General features: G+C 43.2%; 1 protein-coding gene across 1 annotated transcript in view; it reads left to right on the forward strand.

Moving 5' to 3' along the window:
- Positions 1-16,840, forward strand: part of LOC144508560 (tyrosine-protein kinase HCK-like) — a 93,980-nt gene that overhangs the window by 18,662 nt on the left and 58,478 nt on the right. The window contains exons 2-3 of the mRNA XM_078236624.1: positions 11,815-11,935; positions 15,619-15,658. Coding sequence (XP_078092750.1) covers positions 11,819-11,935; positions 15,619-15,658 — 157 coding nt within the window. The 5' untranslated portion in view covers positions 11,815-11,818. The remainder of the gene's footprint in view (positions 1-11,814; positions 11,936-15,618; positions 15,659-16,840) is intronic.

The raw sequence follows: 16,840 nt of genomic DNA on the forward strand, positions 1-16,840 counted from the left end.
CTCTAAGAATCTGTGGATTTAACTCAGCTAAACAAAGCAGCAGAATGTGAAATCCACCCAATGGTCTCTGTGGACAAGAGCCTCAAAACTAACCAAGCACATTTTAATTACCAATTCAGATGTGAACAGTGGACTTTGGCATTTACCTCTGGACAGACGATCCAGATTGCTGACCACATTTCTACTACCCTTCGGTCATTCTTGTGTCAATAAATTGCCTTTGGAACAGTGCCTGCTCCAGAGAGTTTCTAAAGAACAATGTCCAACACTTCAGAAGGCATGGAAGAAGCAAGGTGTCAAATGGATGATATGCTCACACATAGATCCTTGCAAGAGGAGCATCATTGCAGGGTCAGAGCAGTTCAGAGAGCTCTGCAAGATGCAGACTTTGCACTGAATGAAAAATGTGAGTTTGCCAAGCCAAACCCATGATTAAGTTTCGAGGTCACATCGTGCAAGCCACAGGAATCTCAGTTGATCTGCAAAGCAAAAGTTATAAAATAATTTCTGCAGCAGACGAGTATAACAGAGTTTCAATGATTCCGAGGGATGCTAAACCAAGTATGCAAGTTCCTTTGAATTTAGCAGACGTCAGTGAGACATCTTTTCAGACGGGGTCAACAGTGGTGCTGGAACATGGACCAGCAAAATGCTTTTGAAAGGATTAAACAATTTTTAATCTTTTCTGAAATATGGGCACATTTATGACCCAGACTTACTTAGTGTCGCAAGTAGGCTTGTGTTAACACTGCAATGAAGTTACTGTGAAAATCCCCTAGTCTCCTCACTCCAGCGCCTGTTCGGGTACACCTGAGGGAGAATTTAGCATGGCCAATGCACCTAATCAGCACGTCTTTCCAACTGTGGGAACAAACTGGAGCACCCGGAGGAAACCCACGCAGATCAGTTTGGTGGCCGGGTATTACTTGTTCTGCAGAAGAATTGATTTCTAATTGAATTACCTGTACCCCAAAAGCCAGAAACACAGAATCACCATCACCACCACCTTTTCCATCAAGGCTGTGGGAGTGCATGGGATTGGACTTTTTTGACTTTAAGAGGAAAATCTTCCTTATTATTCTAGCTTATTATTCACGGTGGATTGAAGTAAATCAATTGCATAACAGCAAGGCAGGAGCGGTGATTCAATCGCTCAAATTTATTCAATACATTGTCAAACATTAAGTCCAGAATGTTGTGCTGCATGTGACCAATTCCAAAATTTCACAAATTAATATGGCTTTGTATATGTAACCAGTTCACCTCCCTTTCCTCAAACAAATGGAGAGGCCAAGAGAGGGGTGTGAGCCATTATGGAGCTATTAAAGATAAACAAAGACGTTCATCTAGCTCTTCTGATTTTATTGATCCTCACCACTACAGAATTTTTCACCATTACAACTTCCATCTCCGAATTAAACACCACGTCCCCACGAATGGCCATGAGCTGTTAAAACAGCGTGAGGAAGAATAGAGAAACAGCCAGGCGTGCAACTTACAGACATACACCACGTGAGTTACCAGTGCTGAAGGCGGGGACAGAGTATACGGTTACAAGACTAACATTGAAAAACCCATGTACCATCCTTGTTGTGGAGTTGAGGTAGGCTAGGGTATCATGATGGAGAAACCTCAGAACCTTAATGTCCTTGAAGAGAAAGGCAATAGAAATTTGGGCTTGCCGTTCCGATCCTGAAGAGGAGGAAACTACAAGCTCTACAATCGCCCAGAATGAGGCACGACCTTATTGAGATGTATAGCATTCTCAAGGGGCTTGACAGGGTAGATGCTGAGAGGTTATTCCCCTTTGTGAGTGAGTCTAGGACCAGAGGGCATAATCCCATACCAACAGAAGAGGAGAGTGCTGAATATGCTTGACCTCCAAAGTGGATCAAAACCAGATTGGTGTTCAGTCCAAAGTACTTCGGAGACTAACCCTGCAAAGTCTGAGACTTTGGGGAGAGATGTAGGTGGATGTAAATATGATGGCAAAGACTTGGAAGGAGATGTGGAACACGGGGTTAACATCAGAAGCATACGCGATACTGGATATAATGTCATGACTGAGCAGAAGCTCTTGCCTTGTGTGGAGGTCTAATTGTGTACGTACTTGTACAAATAGTTCTGGTTTTAAAAAAGACGATGAACTTTCGCTGTATATTTTTAGGAGACTCAACTATCTCTCAAACCCCTACGACACAGCAAAACTGGTGCCTGTGGTATAATCGGCAGGAAAACTAATTTAGCAATTTACATGTATATATTTAAATAGCTTGTTTCTGCCACGAATGTGTTCTGAATGACATCGCACACAAAAGGAACGGTAAGTGTGAGGTATCCTGCCAAACATTTTCTTTTACCACTGCACCAACATTAAGGCCAGGTCTGAATGCGGAAAGCGAAAGGGGCTGAAATGGGTGGGTGAGGAGCTCTCCTCTGAAGGAAGTGAAACCGGCTGCCTTTAAATAAATAGATAAAATGCAGCTGTTTCGTAAATACAGAAGAACTGATGGTCCATGATGAATTTATCGGAGTGTGGCAGTGAATTAGCTTACAAAACAAATTGTAGCCAAACCTACACGTACTACTCCAAACCATTAAGATATCCAGATTAATCTCCTGAACTTCTAGTTTGAACAGTAGTCAAAAGTGCACTGTTTTCATAACAAATTGCATGCTAATAAAGACACTCAAATTCTACCTATTCAAAATTGTTACCGAAGCAAAGTTAAAAGTCACGCCTGTGACATAACCGGTCTGTTCATTTCCAAGAACTTAATTGGAGCATTTAATTCAGGCAAACATCTATCAGCAAGGTATCATTATGAAAAAGTCCTTCATGTTTATTTCTATAGAGAGAGAGAGATATGGGCATTATAGAATGCAGTAAGAAGTTTAACAACACCAGGTTAAAGTCCAACAGGTTTATTTGGTAGCAAAAGCCACACAAGCTTTCGGAGCTGCAAGCCCCTTCTTCAGGTGAGTGGGAATTCTGTTCACAACCCACTCACCTGAAGAAGGGGCTTGCAGCTCCGAAAACTTGTGTGGCTTTTGCTACCAAATAAACCTGTTGGACTTTAACCTGGTGTTGTTAAACTTCTTACTGTGTTTACCCCAGTCCAACGCCGGCATCTCCACATCATTATAGAATGCACAGAAGGCCATAACACACAGGAGCAGAAGTTGGCCATTCGGCCCATCAAGTTTGCTCCGCCATTCAATCTGATCTGATGATTCTCAACTCCACATTCCTGTCTTATCCCCATTACCCTTGATTCCCTTACTGATTGAAAATCTGACTTTCCACCTTCAACACACTTAACAACCCAGCCTTGTACATTATTTATCCCAGCTTCTATAGCCCTCTGTCGTAAAGAATGCCACAGATTCAAAGAACAAAGAACAGTACAGCACAGGAAACAGGCCCTTCGGCCCTCCAAGCCTGTGCCGCTCCTTGGTCCAACTAGACCAATCGTTTGTATCCCTCCATTCCCAGGCTGCTCATGTGACCATCCAGGTAAGTCTTAAACGATGTCAGCGTGCCTGCCTCCACCACCCTACTTGGCAGCGCATTCCAGGCCCCCACCACCCTCTGTGTAAAAAACGTCCCTCTGATGTCTGAGTTATACTTCGCCCCTCTCAGCTTGAGCCCGTGACCCCTCGTGATCGTCACCTCCGACCTGGGAAAAAGCTTCCCACTGTTCACCCTATCTCTACCCTTCATAATCTTGTATACCTCTATTAGATCTCCCCTCATTCTCTGTCTTTCCAAGGAGAACAACCCCAGTCTACCCAATCTCTCCTCACTACCCTCTCGGAGAAGAAGTTCCTCTTATCTCTGTCTTAAATGGGTGACTCTTACACTGAGATTATGCCCTCTGGTCCTAGACTCTCCCACAAGAGGAAATAACCTCTCAGCATCTACCCTGTAAAGCCCCTGGAGAATCCTCTTTGTCTCAAAATTACCTCTCATTCTGCTAAATTCTAATGAGTACAGGCCCAACCTACTCCACCTCTTCTCATGAGAAAATCCTTCCATACCTGGGATCAACCTAGTGAACATTTTCTGGGCTGCCTCCAATGCCAGTATATCTTTCCTCTAAGACCAAAGCTGTGCAGAGTATTCCAGGTGTGAAGCTCAAAGAACTGTCAAAAAAGACAACCATTCACAAACCTGCTTCCAAGAAACTTAATCCCATTAAATGGTCATAAAACTTTCAATTAAACAAAGCTTTCAGCCCCCTTGTCAACTGTGTAAACCATCCCTTCTGGATCTGGAACTCTGCCAGTATTCATAATATTCCATTACCAAGCTGTATAAACAAACCCTCCAGAGCTGAATACAGTTGAGCCCTTAAAGGTTACTAAGTAGATAACTAACCATCACAGGCTTAAGGAATCCACCAACCTTGCTGAAGATTTCAATCTCATAGAAATTCAAAACTGAGGCAAACATTTGAAAGATTGAGCCCAAAGCCACATTGTGTGCACATTGATTCACAAACCAGCACATTTCTAGCACTAATTAAATGGCAGGCAACAGGAATCGGCTGGGAAATTTAACTTTGCCTCGCCACCATTCATTTTTTTTACTGCACGTGGGTATGCTGAGCCTCAGAACAGCAATATCCAGCCCCAGTCTCCTCCTTTTTTAAGGCAGAACATATTTGCCTTGGAGACAATTCAGAGTAGGTTCACTAAGCTGATTCCTGGGATGAAGGGGTTGTCTTATGAGGATAGGTTGAACAGGTTGGGCCTGTACTCATTGGTGCTCAGAAAAATAAGACGTGATCACATTGAAACACACAGATTATGAAGGGTTTGACAGGTTAGATGCTGAAAAGTATATTCCCCCAGTAGGGGATCTGGAACAAAGAGAATCATAGTTTCAGAATAAAGGGGTCTCCCATTTAAGGTGGAATTGGCGAAGAATTTCTTCTGGGGTTTGTGAATCTTTGGAATTCTTCTACCCCACAGAGCAGCAGAGGCTGGAATATAAAATATACTCGAGACTTGAGACTAATTTTTGAATTATAGGAGAGAAGAGGGTTATAGGGGAAAAGCAGGAAAGTGGAGATACAGCCAGAATCAGATCAGCCATGATCCGAGGAGCAGACTCGAGGAGCTATATGAGCTAACTCTTTCTGATGTCCTTCTCGGAGAAGATCTCATTCTCTTGTTTTTCAGTTTGTACCTGTGCACCACATTGAGCAGTATCAGTGCACTGAAAAAGGAAGAATTTACTTCAAGGTTCTGTATCTGCTGTACTGTGCAGTTTCTTGGGAGTGTGATTTTTTTTTTTTTCCCAGCTTTTCCCGCCAATGGGATTTTCTGGTCCTGCCAATGGTGACCTCGTCGCCACGGCGGGACAGAAAGCCACACCAAACAGCCTAGACATCGGTGGGACCATAGGACCCTGCTGGCGGCCAATGATGAGCCATCTCCACTCCTGGGAAACATGCCACAGGGATGGGGGTGGTGGAAAATCCCACCCCCTGATGTATCGATTTGTAACTGAGTATGGGATTGTAGACTTCCTGCCGTGATTCCCACATGGAAAGGTTCTAACTTTAACCTCTGATTGGAGGAGTTGGAGCAGCGGCATGGGAGGGACAGAGTCTGTGATTGGAGGAGCAGCTGCTTACAACTTGCTGCTCCTCCAATCAAACTCTGCATGTTTTCTGGCTCCGAGTAAGACGCCTGCGATTGCAATCGTTCATCTCTGGACCATGGAGGTGCCATTATGTAAAGTCATGTCATATGGGAGGGAGAGGGGGGACCTTTTTTTGAATTTCTTTGTCGGCTGTTTTGAGGGCTAATTTGCCCCCCCCCCCCCAATGCATATTTTGAGCCCAACTCTTTTTGGTCCCTGCTATTTCTGGTCAGAGACAAAGTAGCAGTGGTCTAGAAACGGGGGAAAAGCAGTAAATCAACTAAAGGGCAACTGAATGAAATTTAACACACAGCACTGCATGTAGGAAGGATAAATAGATGGTTAAATAAAAACACATGTTCTTTGCAATAACTAAGGGTGAATTTGAGTCAAGTAGTCTCGTTGGACCAGATGCTCAACAATACCCAAACAAATGTAGGACAGTAATTAAAGCCGACAAAATGTTGAAAACATAAAGTTAAAGTTTATTTATTAGTATCACAAGTAGACTTACATTAACACTGTAATGAAGTTACTGTGAAAATTCCCTCGTCGCCACACTCCGGTTTTCTGTTATATTGAGGGAGAATTTGGCATGGCCAGTCCACTGAACCAGCACGTTTTTCAGATTCATAGGCAGCAGAACAATCAGTAAACTGTGGTGGAGTGAATAGTGTTCTGCTCGGACCATCCTTGAGTAGAGAGTACAGTTCTGATCATTGAGACAAGGGAGATGTTGGCCACGTGTGATGCAGAGTCACAAGGCTACTCGCCAGACTTGGGAGATCTGAGTCATGAGGATGAACTGGAGGAAGACAAATCTTGGATGAAGTTTAACAAAATGAGCAGTAGCAGATTGGCAGCCAATTGGAATGTCTTCATCTTTTGATTCCTGCCATAAGATCTTTTGCATCTAACTGTTTTGGGCAGCTGAGGCTTTGATCTGTCCCTACACCCTGCTTGCTGTGAGCCTCTGGCCCTGAAAGCAGTGTTATCACATGAGTGGTGTCATTTCTTTACCCTTAACCAAGTGATGCAAATGGATAAAATGTTCTCGATATTCCAGCAGCTTGTTTTTATACTCGTGTTGTGTGTTTTGAAGCAATGGAATTTTGTTTTGTCCATTACCCATAGTACTCATGGTTTAGGAACTTTCTGATAACTGGTTTCTTTATCTTCCTTTTAATATATAATTTGTCAAACAATGAATTTTGCTTAATTGTTTTATGACGTTCTCTATGACCATTTAACAAACCACTTTAGCTGCAACATCTTTGTGGCTTTGCTTTGTACTAAAGCCAAAGATATAGACAAATGCAATCCATAGGGCGGCACGGTGGTTGGCACTGCTGCCTCACGGCTCCAGGGACCTTGGGTTTGATACCCAGCTTGGGTCACTCTCTGTGTGGAGTCTACACCATCTCCCCGTGTCTGCGTGGGTTTCCTCCGGGTGCTCCGGTTTCCTCCCACAGTCTGAAAGACGTGCTGGTTAGATGCATTGGCTGTGCTAAATTCTCCCTCCGTGTACCCGAACAGGCGCCAGAGAGTGGCAACTTGGGGGATTTTCACAGTAACTTCATTGCAGTGTTAATGTAAGCCTGCTTGTGACACTAATCAATAAACTTTAGAAAAAAATCGGGACTGATTTTGCCCAGATGGTGGAATCAAGCCCGAGTAAGAATTTTTGGCAGAAATTATCTTGCTCCAGTTCACAACCACTCAAATGCCAGTCGCCCTCTGCTATTTTCATATCTGGGTTAACTCATTGGCAAGATCAGTGTGTAGGGTAAATGATGAACACGCTGACTTGTTTAACTATTTTATCTAATCATAGAAACCCTACAGTGCAGAAAGAGACCATTTGGCCCATCGAGTCTGCACCGACCACAATCCCACCCAGGCCCTACCCCCATATCCCTACATATTTACCCGCCAATCCCTCCAACCTACACATCTCAGGACACTAAGGGGCAATTTTAGCATGGCCAATCAACCTAACCCGCACATCCCTGGACCGTGGGAGGAAACCGGAGCACCCGGAGGAAACCCACGCAGACACGGAGAATGTGCAAATTCCACACAGACAGTGACCCAAGCTGGGAATCGAACCCAGGTCCCTGGAGCTGTGAAGCAGCAGCGCCAACCACTGCTACCGTGCCGCAGAATAATTCTGCAAAAAGAGATCTCCAACATCTAACTATGCAGTCGGTTTCACAAATTCAGAAGGAACTGCACAATGCTCTGGTACAGACAAATTAGCCAAACATGTTGCTTTTTTGTTTTCTGCTGAATAGTGACTGTTTGCAAATAAAACTTGTGAAAATGTTCGGTACAATGTTGCAATGCATGACTGAGAAGTTGCACAAGTTGGAAGGCTGATTTTAGCATCTTTCGCAGAGACCAGTAAATGTGACACCGCCTTAGCTTATCAATGGAATCTATACGTAGTCTACAGGATCTATGGGGCAGCGCGGTGGCACAATGGTTAGCACTGCTGCCTCACAGCTCCAGGGAGCTGGGTTTGATTCCCGGCTTGGGTCACTGTGCAAACTCCACACATACATTCTCCCCATGTCTGCATGGGTTTCCTCCTACAATTCAAAGATGTGCGGGTTAGGTTGATTGGCCATGCTAAATTGCCCTTGAGTGTCCCAAGATGCATAGGTTAGAGGAATTAGTGGGGTTATGTAGATAGTGCCTGGGTGGGATTGTTTTTGGTGCAGACTCGATGGGCCAAATGGCCTCCTTCTGCACTGTAGGGATTCTATGATATGTTATCTACATTATTGGGTAGTTATAGTAAATCCTATCTATTAATGCCAATAGTATTTTTCTATAAATTTGAAAAGGGGTGATTATTGATCAAAACGTAACTGTTTGAAACTTCTAAAGAATAATCAGCTACTTAAAATCACATTAAGGCGATTGCAAATTTACAAACCAAGTAAAAATAGAAAGCACTGACAATGCACGGCAAATCTTTCTGTATCTATCAGGAAAAGAATAGGGTAATGTTTAAGATGTGAATCCTTTGTATGGAACATACAAACGCGTCTTCATCCTGCAAGACACATTTGATGAGATGTGAACCATCCTACATGAATTAGATAGGATTCAGGAAAGTATGACTAGTCTAATTCCAAAATTACATTATAAAGCAGAACTCTAACCTGGATTTATTGTGTTGTCGTTTTCGGATTTTTTTTTGAGTGAAAGGACGTTGGATTTGCCGTAAATGCTAAACTAGGGAATTTTGACAAAAGCCTGGGCCTCAAGAAAATATATTTTTTCTCAACAATAGTGATAAATATACGGATCAGATCTTTGAAAAAAATAATAGTGTTAACCTGTTACCAGCTCTCTCTAGTCAAGAAGAGAGAGTGTTTTATAGATTGGATAGAATCAAATCGTCAAATACATTGCTGTTCTGCAGGGGCACTGGAAATAATCATCTCATTAATAACATTCCTTTTAGCTAGACTGAGACTTAGAAGTTTTCCTTGTTAGGAAGCAACCACTTCTGAAGTCATCTATAAATTGTCTTCTCCCTTCAGAAGATTAAATAAGCTGAACAGAGTTATTGGATGGGCCAAACTTTAGGGCTGTCTAGAATTCTGGATCTAGATTCCTGTTTTGTAACTACCAGTCTGTGGGTATGCATAGTTCCCTCCTTGGGTCTCTTGACTCCATCCTCAGACCAGCAACATCATGTGAAGGCAGCTTTTGAATATCTGCCGTTAACACGCATAACTGCCTCTCCTCTACTTCTCGCAACCTCTTGAACGGTCTCTGTGCTATCGGCAAATCCTGGATATCTTTTATATTTCCTTCAGCTCAGCATCAGGAAGATAGAAGCTGTCAATCCTTTCTATTCCTCCTCTTTCTCTCCTCCCCCCCCCCCCCCCCCCCCCCCCCCCCACCCTCCCCCAAGTCCCACACACTGGCTGAATCAGTTTGTTCGTAGCCATAATGTCTGCAACCTTTGTCAGAATTTCTACTCCAAAGCCTCTCCACTCTCATCCAGGTTGCTGCAACCACACCTACCTAGTTCTATTCTTCTCTATCTAATTATAGCCAGAGAATCCCTGGCAACGGTTGCAGTTTGTCTGAGCCATTAATAATAAAATGGTAATAAAACTATTATTCCCACCTCCACAACGTTGCATCGTCTTCACTCTGTCTTTATCTTCTTTCTGCACCCCACCGCCCTATATTCCACTTTAAGACTATAAAACCATCAGACATAGGAACAGGAGTAAGTCATTCGGCCCCTTGAGCCTGCTCCACCATTCAATAAGATCTTGGTTGATCTGACATTCCTCATGTCCACTTTGCTGCCCTTTTCTCGTAACACTTGATTCTCTTACTGATCAAGAATCTATCTTTCTCAGCCTTCCATATACACAGCTCTCTCTGACAGAGTTCCAAAGTCACTCAACCCTCTGAGAGAAGAAATTCCTCCTTGTCTCAGTCTTAAATTGGCGCCCCTTTATTCTGAGACTGTGCCCTCAGGTCCTAGACTCTCCCAGGAGGGGAAATATCCTCCCCGTATTTACCCTGTCAAGCCCCTTAAAAATCCTAAAATGTTTCAATGAGATCACCTCTCATTCTTCTAAATTCCAATGAATGAAGTCCCAATCTGTTTAACCTCCCCTCATTAGACAATCTCTGGGGACCATCCTAGTGAACCTTCTCTGAACTGCCTCCAATGAAATAATATCTTTCCTTAAATAAGGGGACCAAAACTGCTCACAGTACTGCTGATGTGGTCTCATCAGTATCTGTAGGGTTGCAGCAAGACTTTCCTACTCTTATATTCCAACGCCCTTGAAATAAGGGCCAGATTCCATTAGCCTTCCTGATTACCTGCTATACTTGTGTGCTAGCTTTCTGTGTTTCATGCACAAGTACCCCCAAGTCCCTTTTTTTGCAGTTTTTCTACGTTTAAGGAATATTTTGTACCTGGACCAGTTGGTCACACTCATCTAAGTTCCTCAACAAGTGTCAGCAGGCTATTGGACCAATTCAATCAAGCTCAATCCTTTAAATCACCCTATGCCCATGCGAATGTTTTTACCAAAAGAGATGATTAAATAATAAAAGAGCAGAATGCTGATTTTTGCATTGTTCTTATTGGATTTCTCCTATTCCTAGGCCAGACTCTCTCTCTCTCTCTCTCAGACTCGCAGCACCCCAGTTGATGCGTTGGCTTGTATCTGGTAATTTATCACTGACCAGGAATTGGAACCTGGCTGTCTTGGTCTCAGAAGTACATTGTGGGATTAGGTGGGCAGGTCAGGGCATTTCATGCGTTGGTGCAGACTCGATGGGCCAAAGGACCTCTTCTGCACTGTGGTATTCTGTGAACTTTAGAAGGGGACTTTATTTTTAACTTAAATGTGGTATTTTTTTTTCTAAATTGCCAAGCTTCCCGTAGCAATTTAATTCTCTGAAAGACGATGTGCACATCAAACTAATCGCCTTTTAAATTATGACAGCGGTGTTTTTGTTGCTTGCCAGCTCCTAAGTAGGTTTCTCCAATAATTTTACAGTTATGTGCTGACTAATTTAGATTCTTTTTTTTTGCAGCAATGCCAGTGAAGAAAATGTTGTGAACTCCTGGTATTTTTAATTTGCGTACAATTGTTAAAAAAAAATCACACCAAAAGTGCGGAAACTAACACTCAAAGCCTTGGTGTGGCAGCCTGGAAAATGTGACGATTTCAAGTGCTACGATGCCCAATTCTAATAATGATTCAGTTGGTTAATGCCAGCCTCTGTGTTTCTCTGCCTCCTCCTACTGATCCCGTGGCAGGATTGGAATTGGAGATTTGGAATTGTTGTTGTTTTCTACCCAATTCTGTACTGTTTGTTTTCAATGGATTTACACCTTTGCTAACATAGCCGGGAGGGGTCCGAATACCAGGCCGACTCGCTCTTAAGCTGATCTTCCACTGAGGAAACCAGTAAACTAGAGGCCAGATTGTCCACACCAGTGTAAGAATTTTAGATGATGATTCTATTGCATCTGGTGATATGGGTGCACAGTTGAGGGTTTGAGTTTGTTGAGTTGTTAATGATTATGTACACACTTGACCTCTTGAGCCAAGGCTTCTCTAGAGTGCGTCAGAAATGAATGTTTTCAATAATTGTTTTTGCAGAAACATGGGCTGCGCAAAATCAAAGGATTCTTCTGACCAGCAAGGAAAGAGCTTAAATGATCCTGTACGTAAATCGAACACCGCTCTTTATGTGAAAGATCCCACATCCAATTCCCATACAGTAAGTAAAAATAAAGTTTTTAAAGTAATTCTCCCAACTACTAGCAGAATTAGCCTGTACGCCATGCTTTCCGAGGATATGTTTTGATGTTTAACAAGCAGCAGTGCTATAGAAATAGTCACGAGACTGAATGATGCCCGTATGGGCTGACTCTTTACAATGTGGGTGAAAAACAGATTGATTGAAAAACTAGTTAATAAACATGTTTTACTTATTACTGAAAAAGATAGTCTCAACGTTACATTTAAAAACTAACCATGCAAACCAGAAGGTCCCAGTTTTAATTCTCAGCAAGTTGCTGATCTCTGCCATGGTAGCAGATGATAATGGAATTAGTCTCGGTATGTGTGGACTGGGGAGGAAATAGGAATATTTTCCATTTCTGATTATTGACCAGTGACTCTTGTTGGAAAGTACAGGTGTGGTGTGGTGATCCATTAAAATCAGGAACGGGATGGGATGTCCTCCACAACAACAGCCAGCATTTCTGTAACATCTTCAATGTAGAAAAATGTCTGAAAGTATTTCACAGAGTCACAAAGTTAAAAACATGGACACACAAGTCCAAGAAGGCAATGTTAACATGGGTGGCCAAAAGCATGGTAAAAGCACCAAGTTTTTCAGAGGGAGAGAGGTGAGGGAGTTCCAGAGCACGGAAATTGAACAGTTGAAAGCATGGCCACTATTGATAGAGTGGGAGGCAGATGTACAAGGGGCCAGAGTTTAAAGTTAAAGGAGAGGTATTTCCTGATTACAAAAATAGCAAATTCGGAAACTGTGGAGGGATTTAAACAGAAAGATAAATTTGCTGTAATAGCAAGTCAGTGAAAATAATCTGCCGCTGAAACCCTCATCCATGCCTTGCTTAACTCTGGACTTGACTATTCCAACACCCTCCTGGCTGGCGTACCACAAACCCTGCTGTCCTTATCTTGCACTTCATCCCACTCTCTATCCCTGAGTTCACTAATCTACATTGATTCTTAATCTGCAAGTTGCAGATTTTTGAGCATAGTTCAAGTGTAATTGTTGGCACAGTGGCACAGTCATTATTGCCTCTCAGCGCCAGGGACCAGTGTTCAATTCCAGCCTCCAGTCACTATCAGTTGGAATTTGTACATTCTCCCTGTGTCTGCGTGGGCTTCCTCCAAGTACTCTGGTTTCCTCACAATGATGTGTGGGTTAGGTCGATTGGACATGCCAAAATTTCCCCCCTAGTATCAGGGGGATTAGCAAGGTAAATATATGGGGCAATGGGGAGAGGGCCTGGGTGGGATTGTTGTCGGTGCAGGCTTGATGGGCCGAATGGCGGCCTCCTGCACTGTAGGGATTCTTTAAGTTCTGCTGGCTTTTTCAGAACCTCAGCCAACTGGACAATCTTGACATGTGAACATTGACAACCAGGGGGAGAAATTGAACCCATTTTGTTAGCACAAAATAGGAACAACCAATTTGTTCACGGTGATGCCCTATGGCTGACTGAAATACATCCAACTACAAATTGGAAAGGATGGGACCTGGTGGCTGCCTGAAACTGGATTTAGACCCTTGCAGATTCCAGCAAGCCTTTCAGCTCTTTGTCCGAACTAAGCACCAGGCAACATTCTTGCCACAGCTTTGCAAGTTCTTGCTGTAATCTTAAGAGAACAACAGGCAGTAGATAGCAACAAGCTTCAATTGTTCAATATCAGCTTATCTTGGTGTGGAACTGGTGTGTTCCATTAATATTGAGAGAAAAAACAAAGAGCTTTTTGTTTGGTTCCAGATATCTTTATCATTTACAAATAATTTTTGAAATGCAAGCAATAAAATGTATCCCTTTCTTTCAAAAGGTTGGACTCTCAGAGTTCTTGCGATAGAATGTAACGTGATATAAAATGGGCTTATGGTGGCAGTGCAATTGCAGTTAGAATTTTGCTCAGTAATGGAAGTCAATTTCTCTGCCTTCGGGAGGTAGTTTCTAGTTGTCTCTCTGACCAGTTACATTTGGAAGTGAAAGATGATGGTGTATTACAGGTCACTCATTGAGTCCCAAGTTGCTGTGGTAATATAAATTTCTACATGCCTGATTTAGTCTGGAGCTATGGATCGGGATGATAGAGGCACCAACATTTTTCCATCACATACTGACCAGGAATCATTCCTCAGAGACTCCCAACAGTGCAGAAAGAGGCCATTCGGCCCATCAAGTCTGCACCAACTCTCTGACCAACTATCTTACCCAGGCTCTCTCCCACACACTTATCATGGTTAATCTATCCAACCTACACATCTTGGGACACCGAAGGGGCAATTTACCATGGCCAATCCACCTAACCTGCACATCTTTGGACTGTGGGAGGAAACTGGAGCACCCGGAGGAAACCCACGCAGACACTGGGAGAATGTGCAAACTCCACACACACACTCACCGAAAGCTGGAACTGAACCCGGGTTCCTGGTGCTGAGAGACAGCATTGCTAACCATTGCGCAACCGTGCCACCCGTTTTTCTAAGGATGTTGTTTTTGCAGGCAAATAAGATCATAGAGTCCTATTATTAGAATCCTACCTTTATTCCTGCTGTGTTGGGAGGATTCACAGGTTGATGCTAGACCTGTTTGGCTGCATTATTAACGCAGCCTTAATCACCAGATCCTGGGGGTGGGGACTCTACTGCAGGGCCTCTAGCTCAGAGACAGGGATCCCACCCGCTGCGCCATAAGACCTCCCTCTCAGGTGAACAGCAAAATATCATTTCTGAGAGTCTGGATGAGAATTAAAAAACTAACTTGTTTAAAGGTTTGTCAGGAGATGGAAGCTGAAGTGATAGGTGTATGCAAAAGGTTGATTGAGTAGTGTGATGCAATAGATTTTATCTTGGAACTTAGAGCTATTATAAGCATTGCACTTTCGAATCACAGTTTCCTGCTTCAGTGTAAAACCTGGATAATCTTTCCAAACAAATGGACAGTTAAAAGCCTATGTTTAAAGAAATCATCTTGAGGTAGAAGGGGAAATAGATAGCGGGTGGCACAGTGGTTAGCACTGCTGCCTCACAACACCAGGGACCCGGGTTCGATTCCTGTCTTGAGTCACTGTCTGTGTGGAGTTTGCACATTCTCCCTGTGTCTGTGTGGGTTTCCTCCGGGTGCTCCAGTTTCCCACAATCCAAAGATGTGCGGGTTAGGTGGATTGGCCATGCTAAATTGCCCCTTAGTGTCAGGGGGACTAGCTAAGGTAAATGCATGCGGTTATGGGGATAGGGCCTGAGTGGAATTGTGGTCAGTGCAGACTCGATGGGCCAAATGGCCTCCTGCACTGTAGTGATTCTATGATTCTATGAAATATTTCTATTCATGCAGTTAGATCCATGGGAATGGATTCATAGGCGTTCATGGCATAGAAATAGACCATTAGGCCCATCATATCCATGCCAGTCACCAAAGACCTAACTACACTAATCCCATTTTCCAGTGCCTGGCCCATAGCCTGGAGGTCATGGCAGTGCAAGTGACGATTTAAATTTGTCATTTTATTGTGGGAATGCGGAGATAGTTTCCAGTATTTCACCATATACTACTTTGGATAGGTCCTATCTAAAAGGAAAAGAATTCTAATTCTCCTCCTATTATCACAGGCTTTGTAATTCTCATTGTACTTGGATTTGATGGAATATTCATGCTTTGATCCTCTTTTCTTTAGAGCACAAATAACATTCCTCCTATACCACCATCTTCAGGAGGTATGTATTAAAAACCTGATCCCTGGTCACGTCTGCGAAGCATTTGATTCGGCTGTTGATATTTTTGCTGTGTAACTGTGAACACTTTCGAGCTTTAGTGATGAAATAGTGTGCTAAGTGATGATGGCTGGGAATTTCCGGCTCCATCATGGCAGGACCAACCACGGGAGATTTGGCAACCAAGCCATTGACTTTCGGTGGAATTGGCCAACCTGGCGGAATGCGGGGCTGGAAAATCCCATCCGACGTGTGATGCCTATCTGTCCGATGCATTCCAAGTATAAAAATGCATCAATATGGGGAATAAATTGTGGTGATAAGTGAACATTTAACTGGTCATGGTAGTTGAGTGTTTTACTTTAATAAAAGTTTAAAAACTGACGACTAAATGGCCCTTTAACACTTTTACACTGTGCATATATCTCGCATGTCATTTTTAAGTGTCTGATGTACATGGAATTGTGTATTTTACAATTTTTGGAATATATTTTGACACTCAAATATTGTAAGTGTTGAGAGACAATTTGAGATTCTGTACCAGAATTATATATTTTAAAAACTATCTCAATCTCAGGTCAACTTCCGGTACAGAACCTTAATTATCTTCTGGTCTCCTGCCATATTGCTTTATATTGTTACAATTCTCAACATACTCTTTCCTGCACCCCCCCCCCCCCCCCCCCCCCCTCCACCACCACCACCACCACCATGACTCATTTCCTGGGAAGGCAACGTAAGTTTGTTTCAAGCCTCTTTAGTTGTGGTATTTGGAATTCCCAAATGATTTGCCCGTCAAATTTTACATAATTCTGAATGGGGAAAAATCATCAGATGTCAAAGGCAGATCATGCCTTACGAGCCTGGTGGAGTTCTTTGAAAATGTGACTAAACACATTGACGAAGTGAAAGCGGTAAATGTGGTTTATATGGATTTTAGCAAGGCGTTTGATAAGGTCCCCCATGCAAGGCTTCTAGAAAAAGTGAGAGGGCATGGGATCCAAGGTGCTGCTGCCCTGTGGATCCAGAACTGGCTTGCCCAAAGGAGGCAGAGTGTGTATAGGTGGGTCTTTTTCTAAATGGAGGTCGGTCACCAGTGGTGTGCCCCAGGGATCTGTTCTGGGACCCTTGTTGTTTGTCATTTTCATAAATGACCTGGATGAGGAAGTGAAGGGATGGGTTGGT

Source organism: Mustelus asterias, chromosome 20 (genome assembly GCF_964213995.1).
Source record: "Mustelus asterias chromosome 20, sMusAst1.hap1.1, whole genome shotgun sequence".
Taxonomy (NCBI): Eukaryota; Metazoa; Chordata; class Chondrichthyes; order Carcharhiniformes; family Triakidae; genus Mustelus; species Mustelus asterias.